At 34.8% G+C, this 16,311-nt stretch overlaps 1 protein-coding gene across 1 annotated transcript; it reads right to left on the bottom strand.

Moving 5' to 3' along the window:
- Positions 1 to 3,351: 3,351 nt before the first annotated feature.
- LOC143571165 (serine/threonine-protein kinase BSK7-like) lies at positions 3,352 to 9,349 on the bottom strand. Its single transcript, XM_077056662.1, has 11 exons — positions 9,150 to 9,349; positions 8,130 to 8,365; positions 7,333 to 7,550; positions 6,175 to 6,310; positions 5,963 to 6,096; positions 5,783 to 5,888; positions 5,229 to 5,314; positions 4,926 to 5,114; positions 4,697 to 4,846; positions 4,443 to 4,556; positions 3,352 to 3,800 (listed from the first exon to the last, which is right to left on the bottom strand). The coding sequence occupies exons 2-11, from the start codon at positions 8,185 to 8,187 to the stop codon at positions 3,558 to 3,560; spliced, it is 1,434 nt and encodes a 477-aa protein (XP_076912777.1). The 5' UTR covers positions 8,188 to 8,365; positions 9,150 to 9,349; the 3' UTR covers positions 3,352 to 3,557.
- Positions 9,350 to 16,311: the final 6,962 nt, after the last annotated feature.

Raw genomic sequence — 16,311 nt, 5'->3', positions numbered from 1 at the left:
AAATAAAATAAAAACAAAGCAAGTTAACATTTTAATTCTCATTAATAATTCGCCATAACTAACAATATATTTTTTTAAATAATGGTCTCCCCTAATCTACTTAGACGATATGCAGCGGGTCGCCGTTGGACGCGGAACACCACTAAGGAGCTCGTCTCCCCTAATCTACTTAGACGATATGCAGCGGGTCGCCGTTGGACGCGGAACACCACTAAGGAGCGTCGAGCCTAGGGTTGTTCCAACGATGGGCGCCGATGTGTGTGTGGAGGTGGGCCCCCCTCTCCAATGGCTAGTAACGTAAACATAAAAAATTTTAATCTAATTATTTTCTATGCAATACAAACCATATTTCCAATTACTCAAACTAATCTCAAATTTCACTCAAATAACTCTCAAATTTCACTCTAAATTTTCTCAACTTTCTACCATGGATCCTTTCTCAAATCTAAACCCGAACACAAGCTCGAGGTCAAACCCGAACCCGTGGGATCTGTCTCAAAGATGGTTGGCTAGTGTGCTCGCAAACAACAATGACCCTAACAACTCTTTCTATGCTAACCAATATCTACCCGTAATGACTCCAACCATGCAACAGTTTCCCAACGATATGTTCCATCGAATGCCAATGATGTTTATGCCTCCGCAAATCCAAACACCCCAAACACAAATACCCGAAACCCAAGTTCCCGAAACCCAAGTAGACGAACTGCAAGTTCGTCGCAAACGAAGTTATAAAAAAAGGTTGATGCTGGTCAAACAACTACCGAAAGTGTTGAAGAAAAAAGTGAAAGATGATGAGGAAGCGGCGTTGGCGCAAGCGTGGATCGACTCATCCGAAGACTCAATTCAAGGTAAATCATAAAATTATTTATATATATTTCATGTTTTATTTTTTTTGTTAACTAATACTAAGTTTTTATATGTATCATAAATGACGGTAAACACACCCCGGAATTTTGGGATGAAATACATACTTTTGTTATTTGATATAATGAGTCGAGGTCGCTATTGCGGGGATGATTCCGTATCCAACAAATGGAAGGAAATGTGCAAAAAAAAAATGAACAGGTTCTCCGAAATTTACACTCGCGTTACAAACAATAAAGGAAGCGGCACGAGCGATGCCAACATCATTGAGACTTGCTTAAAATAATTCCAGGCCCTTAATGGTGTCGATTTTGGTATATTGGAAATTTGGAGGAAATGCAAGAGCTCGCCAAAGTGGCATCCGATCCCGACATCTTCACCGTTACCGTCTAAATGGTCAAAGACAACGTCTAATTCGGCCAATCAATCGCCGTCTCAAGCCGGGTCGGATACTCGTTCTCAATTTAACTTAAACGAGATTGACCCCGATTTTGTTTTTGATGAACCGGATGAGTTGCCACGTCTGGTAGGAAGAGATAAAGCCAAGGCGGCGGATAGAGGTGGGGGGTCTTCATCTAAGCCAACATCCTCGATGAGTTCCGAAGTGAGCTCGCATTTTGACAACTTGGAGCTTGCACTTAAAGAGTTTGCCAATGCGAAAAACACTCAAAAAATAAACTCAAGATAATGCATGAAGAAAGAAAAGCGATGCATGCGGAGTACAATGCCATGCATGAAGAAAGAAAGAAAGCTAACTCGGAGCAGCAACGAGAAAAGGATTTCAAGCTCCTCGCAAAGGATCTCTCGCATCTAGATCCGGCCACGCAAACGTTTTTGGAGAAAAAAAGCAATGATAATGGCAAAATACGCAAACGAGGACGAGGACAAGAACGACGAATATTTGTTATATATTTTTTTGTATTTGTATGTATTTTATTTTCATGTTTTTAAATTTAATTTAGTTTGATTTTTATTATTATTGTATTTAAATATATTTGTGGGTTTTTTTTGTTTAAAAAAGATAATAAAGGGGCATCGATGCCCCTCAACTTAGAGGGGCATCATTGGGTGGGGCTTTGATTCCCTCAGTGCCCACGTGACGCTGACGTGACACTATGAAGGGGCATCAATGCCCCTCTCCATAGAGGATAGTCTTATAAATGATTCTTTCAACATAATTAAAAAGATGTGTGTATTATTCTGTTTCTCGCAGATTAGAAGGATGCACACAATCATACATATAATATAATTAGATGGGTTGGTAAAACAAATGCATGCATCTTTAAACAATTTATTACATGCATGTAGTTATTTTTCTTGACCTAAAAGTTTAACCCACTCATTCATTTTCAACTATATGTGACTAAAATCAAGAATTGATGTGACTATGTTTTTCAGAAGTTGTTTTTTCAGAAGTTGCCATTAGCAAGGGAAACTTCTAACAAGCTTCCGTTAGTAATGACAACTTGACAAAAACATGACAGAAGTTGCCGTTACTAACGCCAACCTATACATTCCCAATAATTTAAGTCTCGCATTCCCTAACCAACCCTACACAGTTCCTTTAAGTTGCCGTCACTAATCAAGATTGCATTATTTTTGAAAACTTTTCAAACTCAGTGCTTAGTTGTGAAAAAGATTTCTCAAACGTGTCACTTCTGTGAGAGAAAAAAAACTCTTAAGTGTACATGATATCATTGTTTGAGGTGGATCAATAGTGCTACTACAGTTACTAAATTTGGAACTTGGGTGGCGGTGGGTCCCTTTAACCAACTCCCAAAGTTAAAATTTAGTTAACCATGCCAAGGTGCATAAATAAATAAAAACACCTCTAGCATTGTACATACACGTGACTGTCATGCAACTACATATTTAGTAATACAAGTATACGTTTGACTGGCATTAACATAAGCCATCACCAACACCACGTGCAGGCCATGCAAATCCACCAATTTCACTATAAATTAATAATCAAGCAGTCCATCAACATCTGACAATGATGAAACTCTCAGTTGTCACAGTACTACTAGCCTTGGCACTCACCCTAGCATTTGCCACGGATGATCATAACAACTGGTATCTTGGACGTCCTGGCGGACTAAGACTAAGAGACCGCCCCAAAGGCTCACCACATGCCAACGGCTGGATTGTCGGACAACTAGACGGCCTAAGAGACATCCCCAAAGGCTCACCACATGCCAACGGCTGGATTGTCAATTAAGTAGTTCAAGCCCAGTTAGGGTTAAGTAGATAATAACAATGGCCGCTTGTTCGCTCAAGATGCGAAGAAGCGACTTGGCCGTGTAATAAAACACTTCCACTATGAATAATGATATGAAGACAGTATGTCTTTGTTTATGTATACTCTAAGCTGCAACTATTTTGGTTCTTGCAGGTCTCTTGGGTCACTCATAAAATTGAACCACCTTTAAAATCTTTTATTTGTCTTGCTAATGGTTTATGCAACCAACAAAATAAATAAAATCCATTCATTCATACCAAACCAATCCACCAAAGATTTTGTATTAACATGAAGAAGAGAAAACAAAAACATGTCATTACACCATCCCCCCCTAACTAGTAATTAACCGAAACAAATCAACCAAGAACCAATTTTACCAAAGAATGGTTCAAAAAACAAACAAATCAAACCTTTTTTCCACCCCATTTGGTGTCTTTCTATAAAGCTGTCAAGCGGCCTCATGTTTCTCCTCGAGAACCGTGCCTTCTCTGAGCGCAATCTGTGCTTCGTTTTCCCTACCCAATGCAAATAAAGCTGCAGCTTGCAAGTAGGATGCAATATGCCAAATTGGAGAGATTACCTGTGCTTGTACAGCGTCATTGAGTGCTTCTTGTGGATTGTCGCTCATTAGATGTGATAAACTTCGGCGCGCAAACACTGTTGGGGACACCATGGTTCCTACGTCAATAAACTGCGTCCCAACATAAAAAAAAAGAAACTTTAGAAAACAATAAACTACTCACTTTTATTAACGTGATATAAAATGTGTATATAGATTCAATAATTAATAAGTGGCAAATAGAGGAGTTTGGGTAACGGTTAGGGGTGTGTATGAAACCAAAAGAAACAATTAGAAACCTAAAAAGCGAGACCGAAACAACCAAACCAAAGCAAAAAACCAATGGCTTGGTTTTGCATGTAACTAAAACTGAAAAAACAAACCGAACCTATGAATTTTCATTTTCTATTTTTAAATAATGTATAAAAATTTGATAAATAAAATGTAAAATAAATTAATTATTAACAAACAGAACGTTTTAGGCCCAAATTCGTTATTTTTGCCTGAATTTTTTTTAGCAAAAGATTTTCAAGCCAAATTAGACAGCCATAAAAAACGAACCCAAACTAAAAACTGAAACCAGATGGTTTTAAAAAAGCTCAAAACTGAAATAATATCAGAATTTAGTTCAGTTTGAGCCCAAAACCACAACCCATGCACACCCCTAGAAACGAGTCGAAACTTTTAGGGTCGAGTTGAACTGACCCGCAAACACTTTTTTGCGGGCCTTTTTTTGTTTTTTAAATAATGCATCTAACACGAGTCACACAAAACCTGTGTATAAAAGTCAACTGCGGCTTTGAACTCTTTATGGCGAAAAGCAGTGTCCCCTTTCTTCTTGGAGTTTAATGTGTCATGTATCTGATTGGTCCACATCCCAAATGACAACTGCAATCCATCAAAAGTCAAGTTATAGTCAAATATAAAGGGGGTTTAACAGGCATTAACAGACTATTGGTGGGTCCTGTGAAAAAACTTCATTAATTAATCATTGAAAAAATTAAAAATACTAAAAAAACATAACAAACCTCGGTTGCAGCACCCTCATCATCTTTGTACCCCAACTGTTCCAAAACATCATGTATAAACGTTAAATCCATTCTTAAACAAGCTTCTCCGAGAGGTGTTAATGGCATGGACCCACCTTGCGGGATGCCCATTAATACATGAAATGGCACCTACATATGCATATAAAATGAGGAAAATTATACTTGAAATATGTTTTATATGATATGATGATGAATAAGCATGCATTACCTCGGTTTCTTTTTGTAGAGGAATTAAAGCAGAAACTAATGATCTTGGATTTGGGCGCTCACGTGGCTCGTATTGCAAGCATCGTGAGGCTAACCGTACTAATTCGGTTCCGTCATCAGTAGAGAACTGACCTTCTAAACAAGAGTCGGTGAGCATTTGAAGGTTTCGGTCTCTTATTAGATCAAGGGCCTGATAATGTTTCAAGTTTTAGTTAATCAGTATAACTTTTTTACGATTAGTTAATGTCTAAAATGCCCTTCAATGATAACAATCAACAAAAAATTAAGTTGAATATGCACATACATGACTAGGTGGAATGTGTTTCCCACTTAGAAGGTCAAGCAATAGGGTGCCGAAACTGTACATCACACTTTCGGGGGTTACCCTTCCTACATATTCAAAAAAATAATAATAATTAGAAAATAAATATCAAGAACGCAATATATACTACATATAAAATATAACAAAATGATAAAATATATCATATATGAATTGGAAATGGGTCTAAATGGGTATATAAAATGAGATCTCTTTATTATGTATTGGAACGGGCCAGCCAAATTAGATTGGCTCGCAAATATATATCATGTGTTCTTATAAAAAAAAATTAAACAAATAATGTGTTGGGTACTTGGGTCACAAAAACAATATTGAAACTATAGTGATGTAAACTTTTGGATAAACAAATTTAAGACTTACAACCCATTTGACCACATTCGACCGTTTGACTCATTAATAAGTAAATGGGACAAAATTCAATCTCAAAGAAATTATTGCAAATTGTTGAATACTGCTTTTTCAAAACAAATTTGGGTTTACAATATTTAATAATGTAATATAAAGATTAAAGCCAATACCGGTTCTTAGATATTCAGGTGGAGTAAATGCTAAATTTGTACTGTAACTCTTTCCGTCCCTACTGTTCTTCATCAACCCGAAGCAAGAAAGTCTTGGATTTGCATCCTAAAATGTGGTCCAAAACAATTCAAGCCAAATAAAATAACATTGTAAAGAAGATATTAAAACTAAAAACATACATCATCAAAGACGACTCTATAGGCGTTAAGATCATGATAAAGAGCGCGTCCTCTGCTAGTACAATATTCTAAAACTTCCGCAAGATATAAAGCTACCCGTAACCGCATTGCCCATTGCATAGGTTGTGCTTCCCCTGTTTAAAGATTCAATAGATAACAAAACATACACTTTCAACAATAATGTAAAAATTTTAATTCTGTTACTAACTTACAATGAAATAGGTGTTTTGCAAGGGTGTAGTATGGCATAAATTCAGCAACAAGTAACCGCTCATCGCCTTCACAACAACAACCAAGCAGATTGGCTAATCTAGGGTTTCTAAGTTGACCAACTGCTCTTGCCTCTTCCTATATAATCACAAAATGAAGTTGAAATTATCTCAAAAAATGAAATTTGAACTTAATTGTCCAATATTAAGGGTGTAGATGAGCCAACTACTCGAGATTGGCTCACTAAAAGCTCAAATCGAGACGAGCTTAAACAAGCTCAGGCTTAAAAATAAGCTTGTATGACAGACGAGCCGAAGCAGAGCTTCATATATCAAGCTCGAGCAGGCTCGCGAGCTTAAACGAACCTATTATGTATATAGTTTTTATATAATATATTGAATGTATATTTTATATAACTATTACTTTTATATAAAACTTTATAATAAAAGTAACTACATGATATATAATTATGCTATATATTAGAATTATAACTAAAATACCTATAAAAATAGTTATAAATGCATATAAATGAATTAGAAAATAATAAACGAGTCGATCCCGAGGCGAGTTTGAGCTTAAAAGACTACTTACGACCCGAGCTCGAGCTTTATAAACAGAACTCAAAACAAGCCGAGCTCAAGCTTTCGTGAGTTAAACAAGCCGATCTGAGGCTCGGCTCATTTACACCCCTATCCATAGTTGTCATTGTCAATAGCGAATAGCGGTAAATAGTGACAAGTCACCTGTATGCTACGTAGCGAATAGCGGTAAATAGTGACCGCTATTTCATATTTAGCGATAAAAGAGTAGAAAATTTGTAAGCAAATAACTAATGTTTATATTCACAAAATAAGCTTTTACGGTGGAACTTGTGGAAGGTGCAGCTGTTTGGTCGATAAAAAAGTCTAAAAAATAGGTTTCTACAAGTTTTTATATTAAGTATAAAACAAAAAACCCTAAATACCGCCATAATCACACTAAATGACCCTTATTTAGTATATAGCAGCCTATAGCTGCACAGCTACGTAGCGCGCTATAGCGCTCGTTATCACCGCTATTGACAACTATGCCCCTGTCCAATAGTCATTTAAACCAAAAGAATTACAAGAAAGTAAAACATGTAGAAAATAGAAAAAGATATTCATACATAAAATATTTACCAAAAACTGTCTTGAGTCAGGCCATGCGGATCGATTAAACCGTTTAACAGCAATTCGCCTTTGGTTTGCCAACTTCCCTTTGTACACCACATTAGGGGCTTTCTCCCCGTGTTCCGAGACAATGTTTTCAACAGCAAATCCGGATGTCGCGGTTCTTAATTGTTCAATAGAGAATTCACGAAACGATGGCAAATCGCTTGCCTCACCCAACTCATTTTCTGTCAAAAAAAAAAACAAAAAATTGTCATTTACATAAACCTATTTTGTTGATATTGATAACATGTTTGTGTGCATGAACCAAAAAAAACGATCTGTAACCAAAATAACCAAACCAAAACAAAAACCAACGGCTTGGTTTTATGTTTCGCAAGAAACAAGCTTTTGGTTTTACGGATTTTCATTTTTATTTTTGAGTTTTAAGTAATTTATAAGAATTTAATAACTATTGTTACCAAAATATTTTAGCCCAGAGCCACAAGTATCATAATCAATTTAGTTCCAGAGTTTTAGGCCCAAATTATTTTCAGCCCAAATGATAAAAACCAAAACCGAACGGCTTTGGTTTTTGATTTGGTTGAAAATCAAAACCAGCCCACGCACACCCCTAGTTGATATGTTTGTGTTTTAGTTGTTAAATGCATATTAATGTGTTTTGTGTATAAACAATTCTTCAAAACATAGATGTTACTCTTTTTTTTTTACAATTTACACTATTGACCCGTTAACATAGCCCAAGTTGACGCATTTCTAGATAAAGGGAGCAGAATTGACACATAAAAAGGAGTGATTTCACATACCAACATTACTACGTTCAGCTACCACTTCATCTTGTACAGTACTGCAACACGAGCCCATGTTTTCAAACTACCTGTCGGTGCTTGACTTCCACTACTTATAATCTTTAAACTCTTAAAATATATAATAATGATAAAGATTTATTAATAATCAATACAGCTTCTTAGAGACTCGGTATTCCGCTTTTCGCCACCATGAATTATCAAAAGACCTAGTAAATTAGGTTGAACTGCAAATTCTTAATATGTTCTAAAAATCAATATAAAATTAAATACACAAATACAATTTAAACAATCAAGTTATCAAAATTTTCAATTAAAAAAAACAAAGCTTTACAAAGAAACTTCAAACCGCATTCATTATTGCAAAACCTCAACCACTTTATCTATAAAATTTCGGCAATCCCGTTAAATGTAACATACCCGTTAAAAAAGAGTAAAAATTCAGTAATCGGTACTGTGCAATTACAAGAATTAAATTATTTCAAAGCTAAATGAACTCAGGTCTTAAAATAGACAATAAAGTGATCAAAAGTTGAAAAAATTAAAGCTTTTTCCAACTTAGAATACATCCAATGCAAAACCAATCACACTCACTATCAGATCCCACATTTGTACCTATAATAGCATAACTTCTATTAATATCAATATATGCAGCATGCCCATGAAGTAATAAAAAAAAAACCTAAATTAGCATAAATCAGTAAGCTAAAATTACAAGTCTTTAATTAGGGTTTCAAAGTTTAAAAACCTCAATTATTAAATTCCCCCTAATTATGAAACATTACACAATTAAACCAATCAATTGATCTACAAATTTCATTAATCAGCATAAACTCAAATACCCATCAATTAAATCTTGTAGTTAACAATAACCAACAGACTGCAAGTTCAAGAATCTAATTAAAGCTTCAAACTTTAAACCCAAATCAGCTAAACCTCAAATTCAAACAAAAAATCAAAACTTTATGGAATCAGAAACATAAAGATGAGTAAAGATGAGGAAATCTTTATTGAAAGTACCTGCAGATTGTTGGGTCAAAGCTCAATTTCAAGATTCTGTGTCTAGAATGGATGAATCAGAGATCAAGAAAGAAGAAAGAAAAGAAATGGGTTTGACAGCTTGAAATGGGAAATCTTGAGAGCATGTGTTTGTTTTGTTTGCTAATATTAATAATAATAATACTTAATAATCATGATAAAGCATACCAAGCTATTTACTCTCCAACATTTCAACTTTATACCGACCATAAATTTAAACCTTTTTCACTTTGTATATGTTTTTTCTAATTATAAATTTAGGTCTACTATGGAAGTAAAGATGTTTTAGGTTGCAAGTATTGGGGAATTCTGTAATCGACGATTATTTTTGGATATGTGAGAATCGTATAAAAACCATCAGATCAAAATTATTTATGGTTTTCAAATATTTTGATCGGATGAAACTCATAATAATGAGCAAGAATCAAGTATGAATTTATGTATGCTATAATGAACTAGAGAAGTTACGTATCATCAAGATGAATAATATATTAGGGTTGGGTTGGTTTAACTGCTTAGCAGTTATCACAAGAGCATGTTTGAATTCAAAAACACCAAAGGACACTCATATTGTTTCATTAAAATTAATAATAATATTAGTTACGAAATTTAATAATATAATTAAATTCTGAATATGATTTCAATAAAGCAACAAATGTCCGACCCCAGCTTGGACACTGCTACCGGGGGTGCTGCCCTCGGACTCTCGCCAAGGGGGGTGTTGTCCCTTTGGAACCCCCATGACCTAGGGGTTTCACCCCTAAGTTCCAATTATAATAAGATCAAATAAGTGTGCAGTTCGCACCCGACTTATTTAGATTCATATTATAATTAACTTGATCGACAGTTTAATCCTCAATTACACTAAAATACTAACAACAAGGTGTCAAGTTCAAATTTGGTTGAAAGGTGTTAAGTTCAAATCTGATTTCAATCGGTTTAAAACAAAGAATATAATTTTAGTAAAATTTGGATTTTAGAAGTTATGCTATTTTTTAATACATTGATTTAAAGCTCAAGGTCAGACTCTTTAAATCACTTAAAAATACACACACACATATGTAACAATCCAAAATTTTTTATTGTTTTATTAGTTGTTATCCGACCCATTTCTATGATCGGGTAATTTAATCAATAAAACATCGCAATTATCGTATTATTATTGTTTATCACATTTATTTAATTTTCCAATATAAGTTTGAATTATGTACAATCCCGCCCCCCTCAACTTAGTTTTAACCCATGTTGTATCCACCTATGAAATTCATCATTAATAATAACCCTATGATTAATCAGCCAAACATCAAACGTTTTGTTCGATTGTAATTGTTATGGTTCATATGATTTGGGATTAATCTGGCTATGTGTATATAATTAATTGTTCCTAACCAACAACTGGGTTAGACACCAACCCATTTGGCTGGTTCACGTACGTTTAAGAACTTATGGACGGCTGGAGGCGCGGGTTCGAGCCTCCAGTTCGGTTTTTTTTGGTAATTTATTATTTAAATGCTTTAATCAATAAAACTTAATATATATTTAATATAAAAGGTAATTGAATATATTCGAGAGGTTTTGGCACTTTCAGATTGACGTTTTTTGGCTCTTTTTGTTAAAACTATATATATATATATGTATATATATGTATATAATATGTTTATAAATAAAGTTTTTAACAAATGCAATTTTTAGATGTGTCTTTAATTTAAAATAAATATTTAAAACAAACACGATTATATAAACTATCAAATACTAATTATTATTGGTTTAAGTATTTTATGTATAAGTATATTTTATATTATAGTATTTATATTATATACAATCTTAAATAAAAGTAATCTTTGCCAATAATAATAAATTAAATAATTTATGATTTAACAAACACACCCGATGATCATCAAATCCCGAATCTCTACCATGTTATAGGATTCGTCTTTAATTCGTGTTTGTTTCTGCAATCATTCTTAACTAGGGTTTTTCTTTGGTAATTCTCGAAGAGCGTGACATCATATTTTTCTTATCAATTCGTGTTCTTTTTGCTTAATTGATAAGCTGAGTAATTCATTCTCCTTTTACTTATTTTCAAATATGTTGGGGACATATGCGTATCATATTATATTTAAATATTATTTAATATTCACATTAGCAAACGTGTGCATAACAATTAGATGCCTAATGTGTTACATGTCTGGTTGTTTTATTTGATTGCATTCAGAGAGGTCCATCGTAATAATATTAATAGTATGATCATACGTCCGTCGTAGTAGTCAAAGCCCGCTTCGTAAGGCAATGGTTTTATCGACACTCATTATTTGCTCATTGGATGTATTGTTTATCTCACAACGGACAGTTTTGTATTTTTATATTATGTTATATTTAAATTGCTAATGTTTTACTCGCTCAACCTTGTGTTGACAAATCTCATTTATTTTATATGCATAAGCATGTTTTCGTTTGAATTGATTGCAAATTGATGAAGAATTTAGTGATGTTTAAGTTAGAAGAAATTATCAAGACCATTTAAATTTGAATGTATTTTTCTTTCATTTAAAGATTACGTACTTTGTTTGTTTGGAATATTTAGATTATTAAATTTAAATAAATAGATATTGTCACCTTTAAATTTTGCATGATAGTACCTTGTGAGACGTGAACAATCATTTCGCACCCCGGCAATTTTGTAAGATGTACACTTATTTAATTAAGTATTTAAGGATTTGTGTTTGTTAATTAAAGCATAATAAAAAAATTAAGCATAACAACTTAAAATTGCACATAGATTTTTTTTTAAACAAACAAACAAAGAAGCAAATATTTTTGGTGATCAAGACACTAATGAGCTCGTGTATGAATGGATAATCGTTTTTTTGCCTATCATTCGGAGAGATATACGTGAGACATGCACATTTCTTCAAAATGACTCTCCACAGTAAATCTAGAAATATTTAGTTTGTATCACTTCAGCTTTTACGCACCATGGAAAGCTATCATGTCAATCAGTGACTGTTCTATTGCCTTTTAAGCTTACTAACTTCACCCGTTAAGTACACAAAGTCAATTTACCTATCATTTTCCAAAGGTTGGATCGTTTCTCAATTTCAAGACAAACTTTGAAGCTTCTTAAAAGCAATAGACTGAATGATTATATCACTTCCCTTAGAAAACAAATAAAACATTTTAAATTCAAACACCCCGGTTACTGCTTAGCTTTTAGGTAAATGGTTATCCTGTAAGTCCAGTAGATTAACAGGACCAAACACATATAAATATGTGTCCTTCAAACTTAGTGTTACCGACATAATTTTCAGCGAAGGAAAATAAACACATCACAACCGCCCAGATACTTTCAATTTTTAGGTTAATGGCAATCCTTTGAATCTAGAAGTAGATAAAATGACCAAACATATTCAAAAATATGTCCTTCAAACTTGAGCAACCGACATAATTTTCAGGGATAGTGAAATTTTTTTTTATTAACAAAAACAAAACACGGTTAATCGGGATAGATCATCTTGTTTATGTAACATCCCGAAATTTCTAAGAATAAATAATTAATATATTATTTATTTAAGATGAAAAGGTTTACTAGAGTTAATAGAAAAAAAATAGTCAAATAATAAAGATGGAAGGATAAGTAGGCAAATTAGATGTAATTTTATGGACCAAAAAGAAAAGATGGGCCTAAGGTTTATGGGCTTAATAGAGTATAAATACCCCTTAAAACCCTAATCCTTTCCATTTTCATACATCTCTATACCATAGCCCACACCATAAAAAACACACACTTCTTCAATTCCCATTTTTGAGAAAACCACCCGCAAAGACACAAAGATTCCCGGAGATCTAGGCGTCGGATCGGTCTCAAATTTTAACTGAGTGTTCATGGTATATAAATGAAGTTTTCCACCGATTAGATCTTAGATCAAAGGTCGGGAAGTTCGGTTTTTATCAGCAAAACCGTAGCATCTCAAAAATGAAGATTCCAGCGACTGTTCAGCTTTTTCGGTGACTGTAGCGGCTGTTTCCGGCGAAGCTGGGCTGATGGGTTTGTAAATCGGGACATGAAAGTTCCGTGTCCGCTTGAATCACTCAAATCGGAGTTCTTTGATATGGTTTTGGGCCTCTCGAGTGATTTCAGACAAAAACCTCAAAGGTACGTTTTTGTTAAAAATGTTTACTTTTCATGTACGAATTTACATGAAAATTGGTAGGATGATAGATTGTGGATTAAGGTGTAATGCTTTATGAAAGTTTAATATCTCGTGAATGTTTTAATTAACTCTGATATATAGAACCGTGTTTATGAGTAAATCTAACGCTAAAAGTGAGGCACCGGTAACGGGGCCTTACAAGTTGGTATCAGAGCAAAGTTCGAGATATTTAAGCATCCTACATACTTAGACTCGAACAGAGAATGAGATTTAAGTAAGAAAAGAAAGAAGATGCCAGTTCAAGATAGTCATGTGTCACTCAAGCAAGCTCGGTAAAGGTAAATTATATGATTAATTTAATGTATAATGTAAGAATGTGTAAGGAAGTTAGCTTAATTGCTATAGAAAGAATATTTGAATGTTAGCTTAATTGCTAAAGAAAGAATGTGTGTATGCTAGCTTAATTGCTAGGGATAAGAATGTAGGTTATATGTATTTTATGATTGTGTGAGAAGTAGAAACTAGCACAAGTGAAATCACAAAGGAAAATATGTAGAACCTGAGGAGTAATGTAAAGAGGTAATTATACTTGGCCACTGTCATTAACTACTTACCTTACGATCATGTGCTAAATAATTCCTAGAGTGATAACGTTTGTGTTTCCTTAGAGATAAGATAGATGACTGCTACAAAAGGGACAAGCATGAAGAGGTCGTGCTGGATGCTGTGGTAAGACACGTGCCAACCAGACACCTGTTGAAGAAGATGTGACAAAGCGATATACAAAAGCAGTAGGACTTCGACTTTAGGAAGTAATGAAGAAGGATCACGCTTGGAGCTTGTAGTCATGAAAACTAAAGGAGTTGCTCAATTGTTTCGAAATACAATGCCAACAATGTTCGCTAAAGTATCAAAGGTAGCCCAAACTAGGGAATCCAAGTGAAAGCAACATGAAAGAAACGGAGATAAACCAAATAGAATGAGTCAAGACATGTAGTATGCCTGCAATAGTTAACTCCATAAGGGAACTTGCTGGGATTGGGAGTAACGAAGCGAACGACGAGGAAGCGGAGAAGATCTAGTAGGACTGGTGATTGTCAAGATATCCTAAGTGAGCATGCATGAAAGGATGAGGCTACATAGTTTAGAAAATATGAAAGACGCTAAGAAGAATGTAGTTGTGTACCTGAAACTTTATGGAAGAGACCACTAGCGATACTTCCGTTAAAGTATGAGAATGGTTAAGAATTGTAAGGTAGAACTAGAGGGATGCGAGTTTCTTGCTACGCTTTATGATTGACCTTAAGAGAGTTCGATGTCGTTTGGGAATGGATTTGACGTTGAGTTTAAAGATCGTATAGCATGTAAGAGTAAGTTGATAAGGTTTATGTCATTGAATGGCGGTACAGTGATGGTTTATGGTAATAAGGAAAGTTCAAGGCTTAACGTCATTCCGATGGTAGAAACTGGAGGTTTGTTAAGGCAAGGGTGCTGTGCCTACCTGGCGTATGTTGTCAAAGCTATGGTCGACACGAAAGAAATGAAAGATGTTCCTGTAGTGTGTGACTAACCAGAAGTGTTTCCATAGGACCTTCCAGTGTTACCACTGGAACGAAAGGTAGAATTCCAGATAGAGTTAATACCAGGAGCCCAACCCGTCGTGAAAGCGCCTTGCCGTCTAGCACCGTCCGAGATGAAAGAACTGATGTCCCAACTGCAGGAACTCCTTGAAAAAGGTGCATTAATGTAGAGTGTTTCCCCACGTGGTGTGCCGGTGATGTTTGTGAAGGAGAAGGACGGAAGTATGGGGATGTGTATAGATTACTGCTAGTTGAACAAGCTTACTGTGAAGAATAGATATTCCTTGCCACAAATGGATAATTTGTTTGATCAAATGCAAGGTGTGAGTTGGTCCTCACAAATAGACCTCAGAGCAAGCTATCATTAGTTGAAAGTGAGAGGCAGACATCCTTGAGACAACATATCAGACGTGATATGAGTACTACGAGTTTCTCATGATATCATGGATAGACGAATGCTCAAGCAACATATATGGTTATGATGAATAGGGTGTTTCATCCGAACGTAGACAAATCTGACATCGCTTTTGTTGATGATAATCTTGAAATATTCAAGGAATAAGTTCGATTATGCTGAACACTTGAGAGAAGTGTTGGAGACACTAAAGAAAGAGTAATTGTATGCTAGGTTTTCAAGGTGCACCATTAATACATGTCATAAGAGTTTGGATATCTCTTCAAGCAGAAGGAACAAAATATAAGACAAGAAGATGGGTAAGGCTGATAAAAGAATTGTGATTTTGAAATCAAGTATTATCCTGGTGAGGTTAATGAGGTCGCTGATGTGCTAAGTTGTAAAGTTGAAGAGGCTATCACGACAATTAAGTTGTATAAATTATTTAGCACTTCGGATTTCATGAGCGAGATCTGCGAGACGCAATAGAAGTTATAAAGAATGAGAGCAAGATGAGAAGAAAAGGAATGAATTATCGGGTTACATAGAGATTTGAAAGATAATACTTATGATGTGAGAATCAGATTTGGTTGCATGTGGATTCGTTAGACATGTGAGATTCACTAGGACGTATCAAGACTTGGGGATAGACTACTAGTGGCTGAGTATGGAAAGACATGCAAGGAAAGCGTGGATATGGTTTAAACTTATGTTTATTTGAATTGAGTCTTAACACGAATGATTAGTGTTGTGACAGATAATCATATGATCATGAGAGGGAAGTCACCTAGAATGATAAAGATGAAATGGTATTATAAATGTCCATATGAATGCCAAAGCATGCCTGGGAAGGAAGTCGGTTAATTTAAATAGTTATAATATATCAGGCAACCTGAGTTGCAACTTGATTAGTCAAGAAAAAGGGAGATGTATCATCATGGACTTCATGATCAAGCTACGTTGGACAGCTATAACTCATGAACCCTACATGTTGATGCAGAGCTGAGAATGAAAGAAGG

This window comes from Bidens hawaiensis, unplaced genomic scaffold (assembly GCF_021521415.1).
Source record: "Bidens hawaiensis isolate Kalapana, Puna unplaced genomic scaffold, B.hawaiensis_p1.1 tig00025205_1, whole genome shotgun sequence".
Lineage (NCBI taxonomy): Eukaryota > Viridiplantae > Streptophyta > Magnoliopsida > Asterales > Asteraceae > Bidens > Bidens hawaiensis.
The sequence above is the reverse complement of the archived record's forward strand: the minus strand, read 5'-3'. Positions and strand labels throughout refer to the sequence as shown.

Bases quoted from the DNA above. Each gene is read 5' to 3' on its own strand.
- LOC143571165 (XM_077056662.1), bottom strand. From the start codon at position 8,187: ATGGGCTCGTGTTGCAGTACTGTACAAGATGAAGTGGTAGCTGAACGT. The intron at 6,311-7,332 runs GTAAATATTTTA...GTGATTATATAG, and splicing joins CTGACTCAAGACAGTTTTTG to GAAGAGGCAAGAGCAGTTGG. The intron at 4,847-4,925 runs GTAATGCATGCT...ATGCATATGTAG, and splicing joins CTCTACAAAAAGAAACCGAG to GTGCCATTTCATGTATTAAT.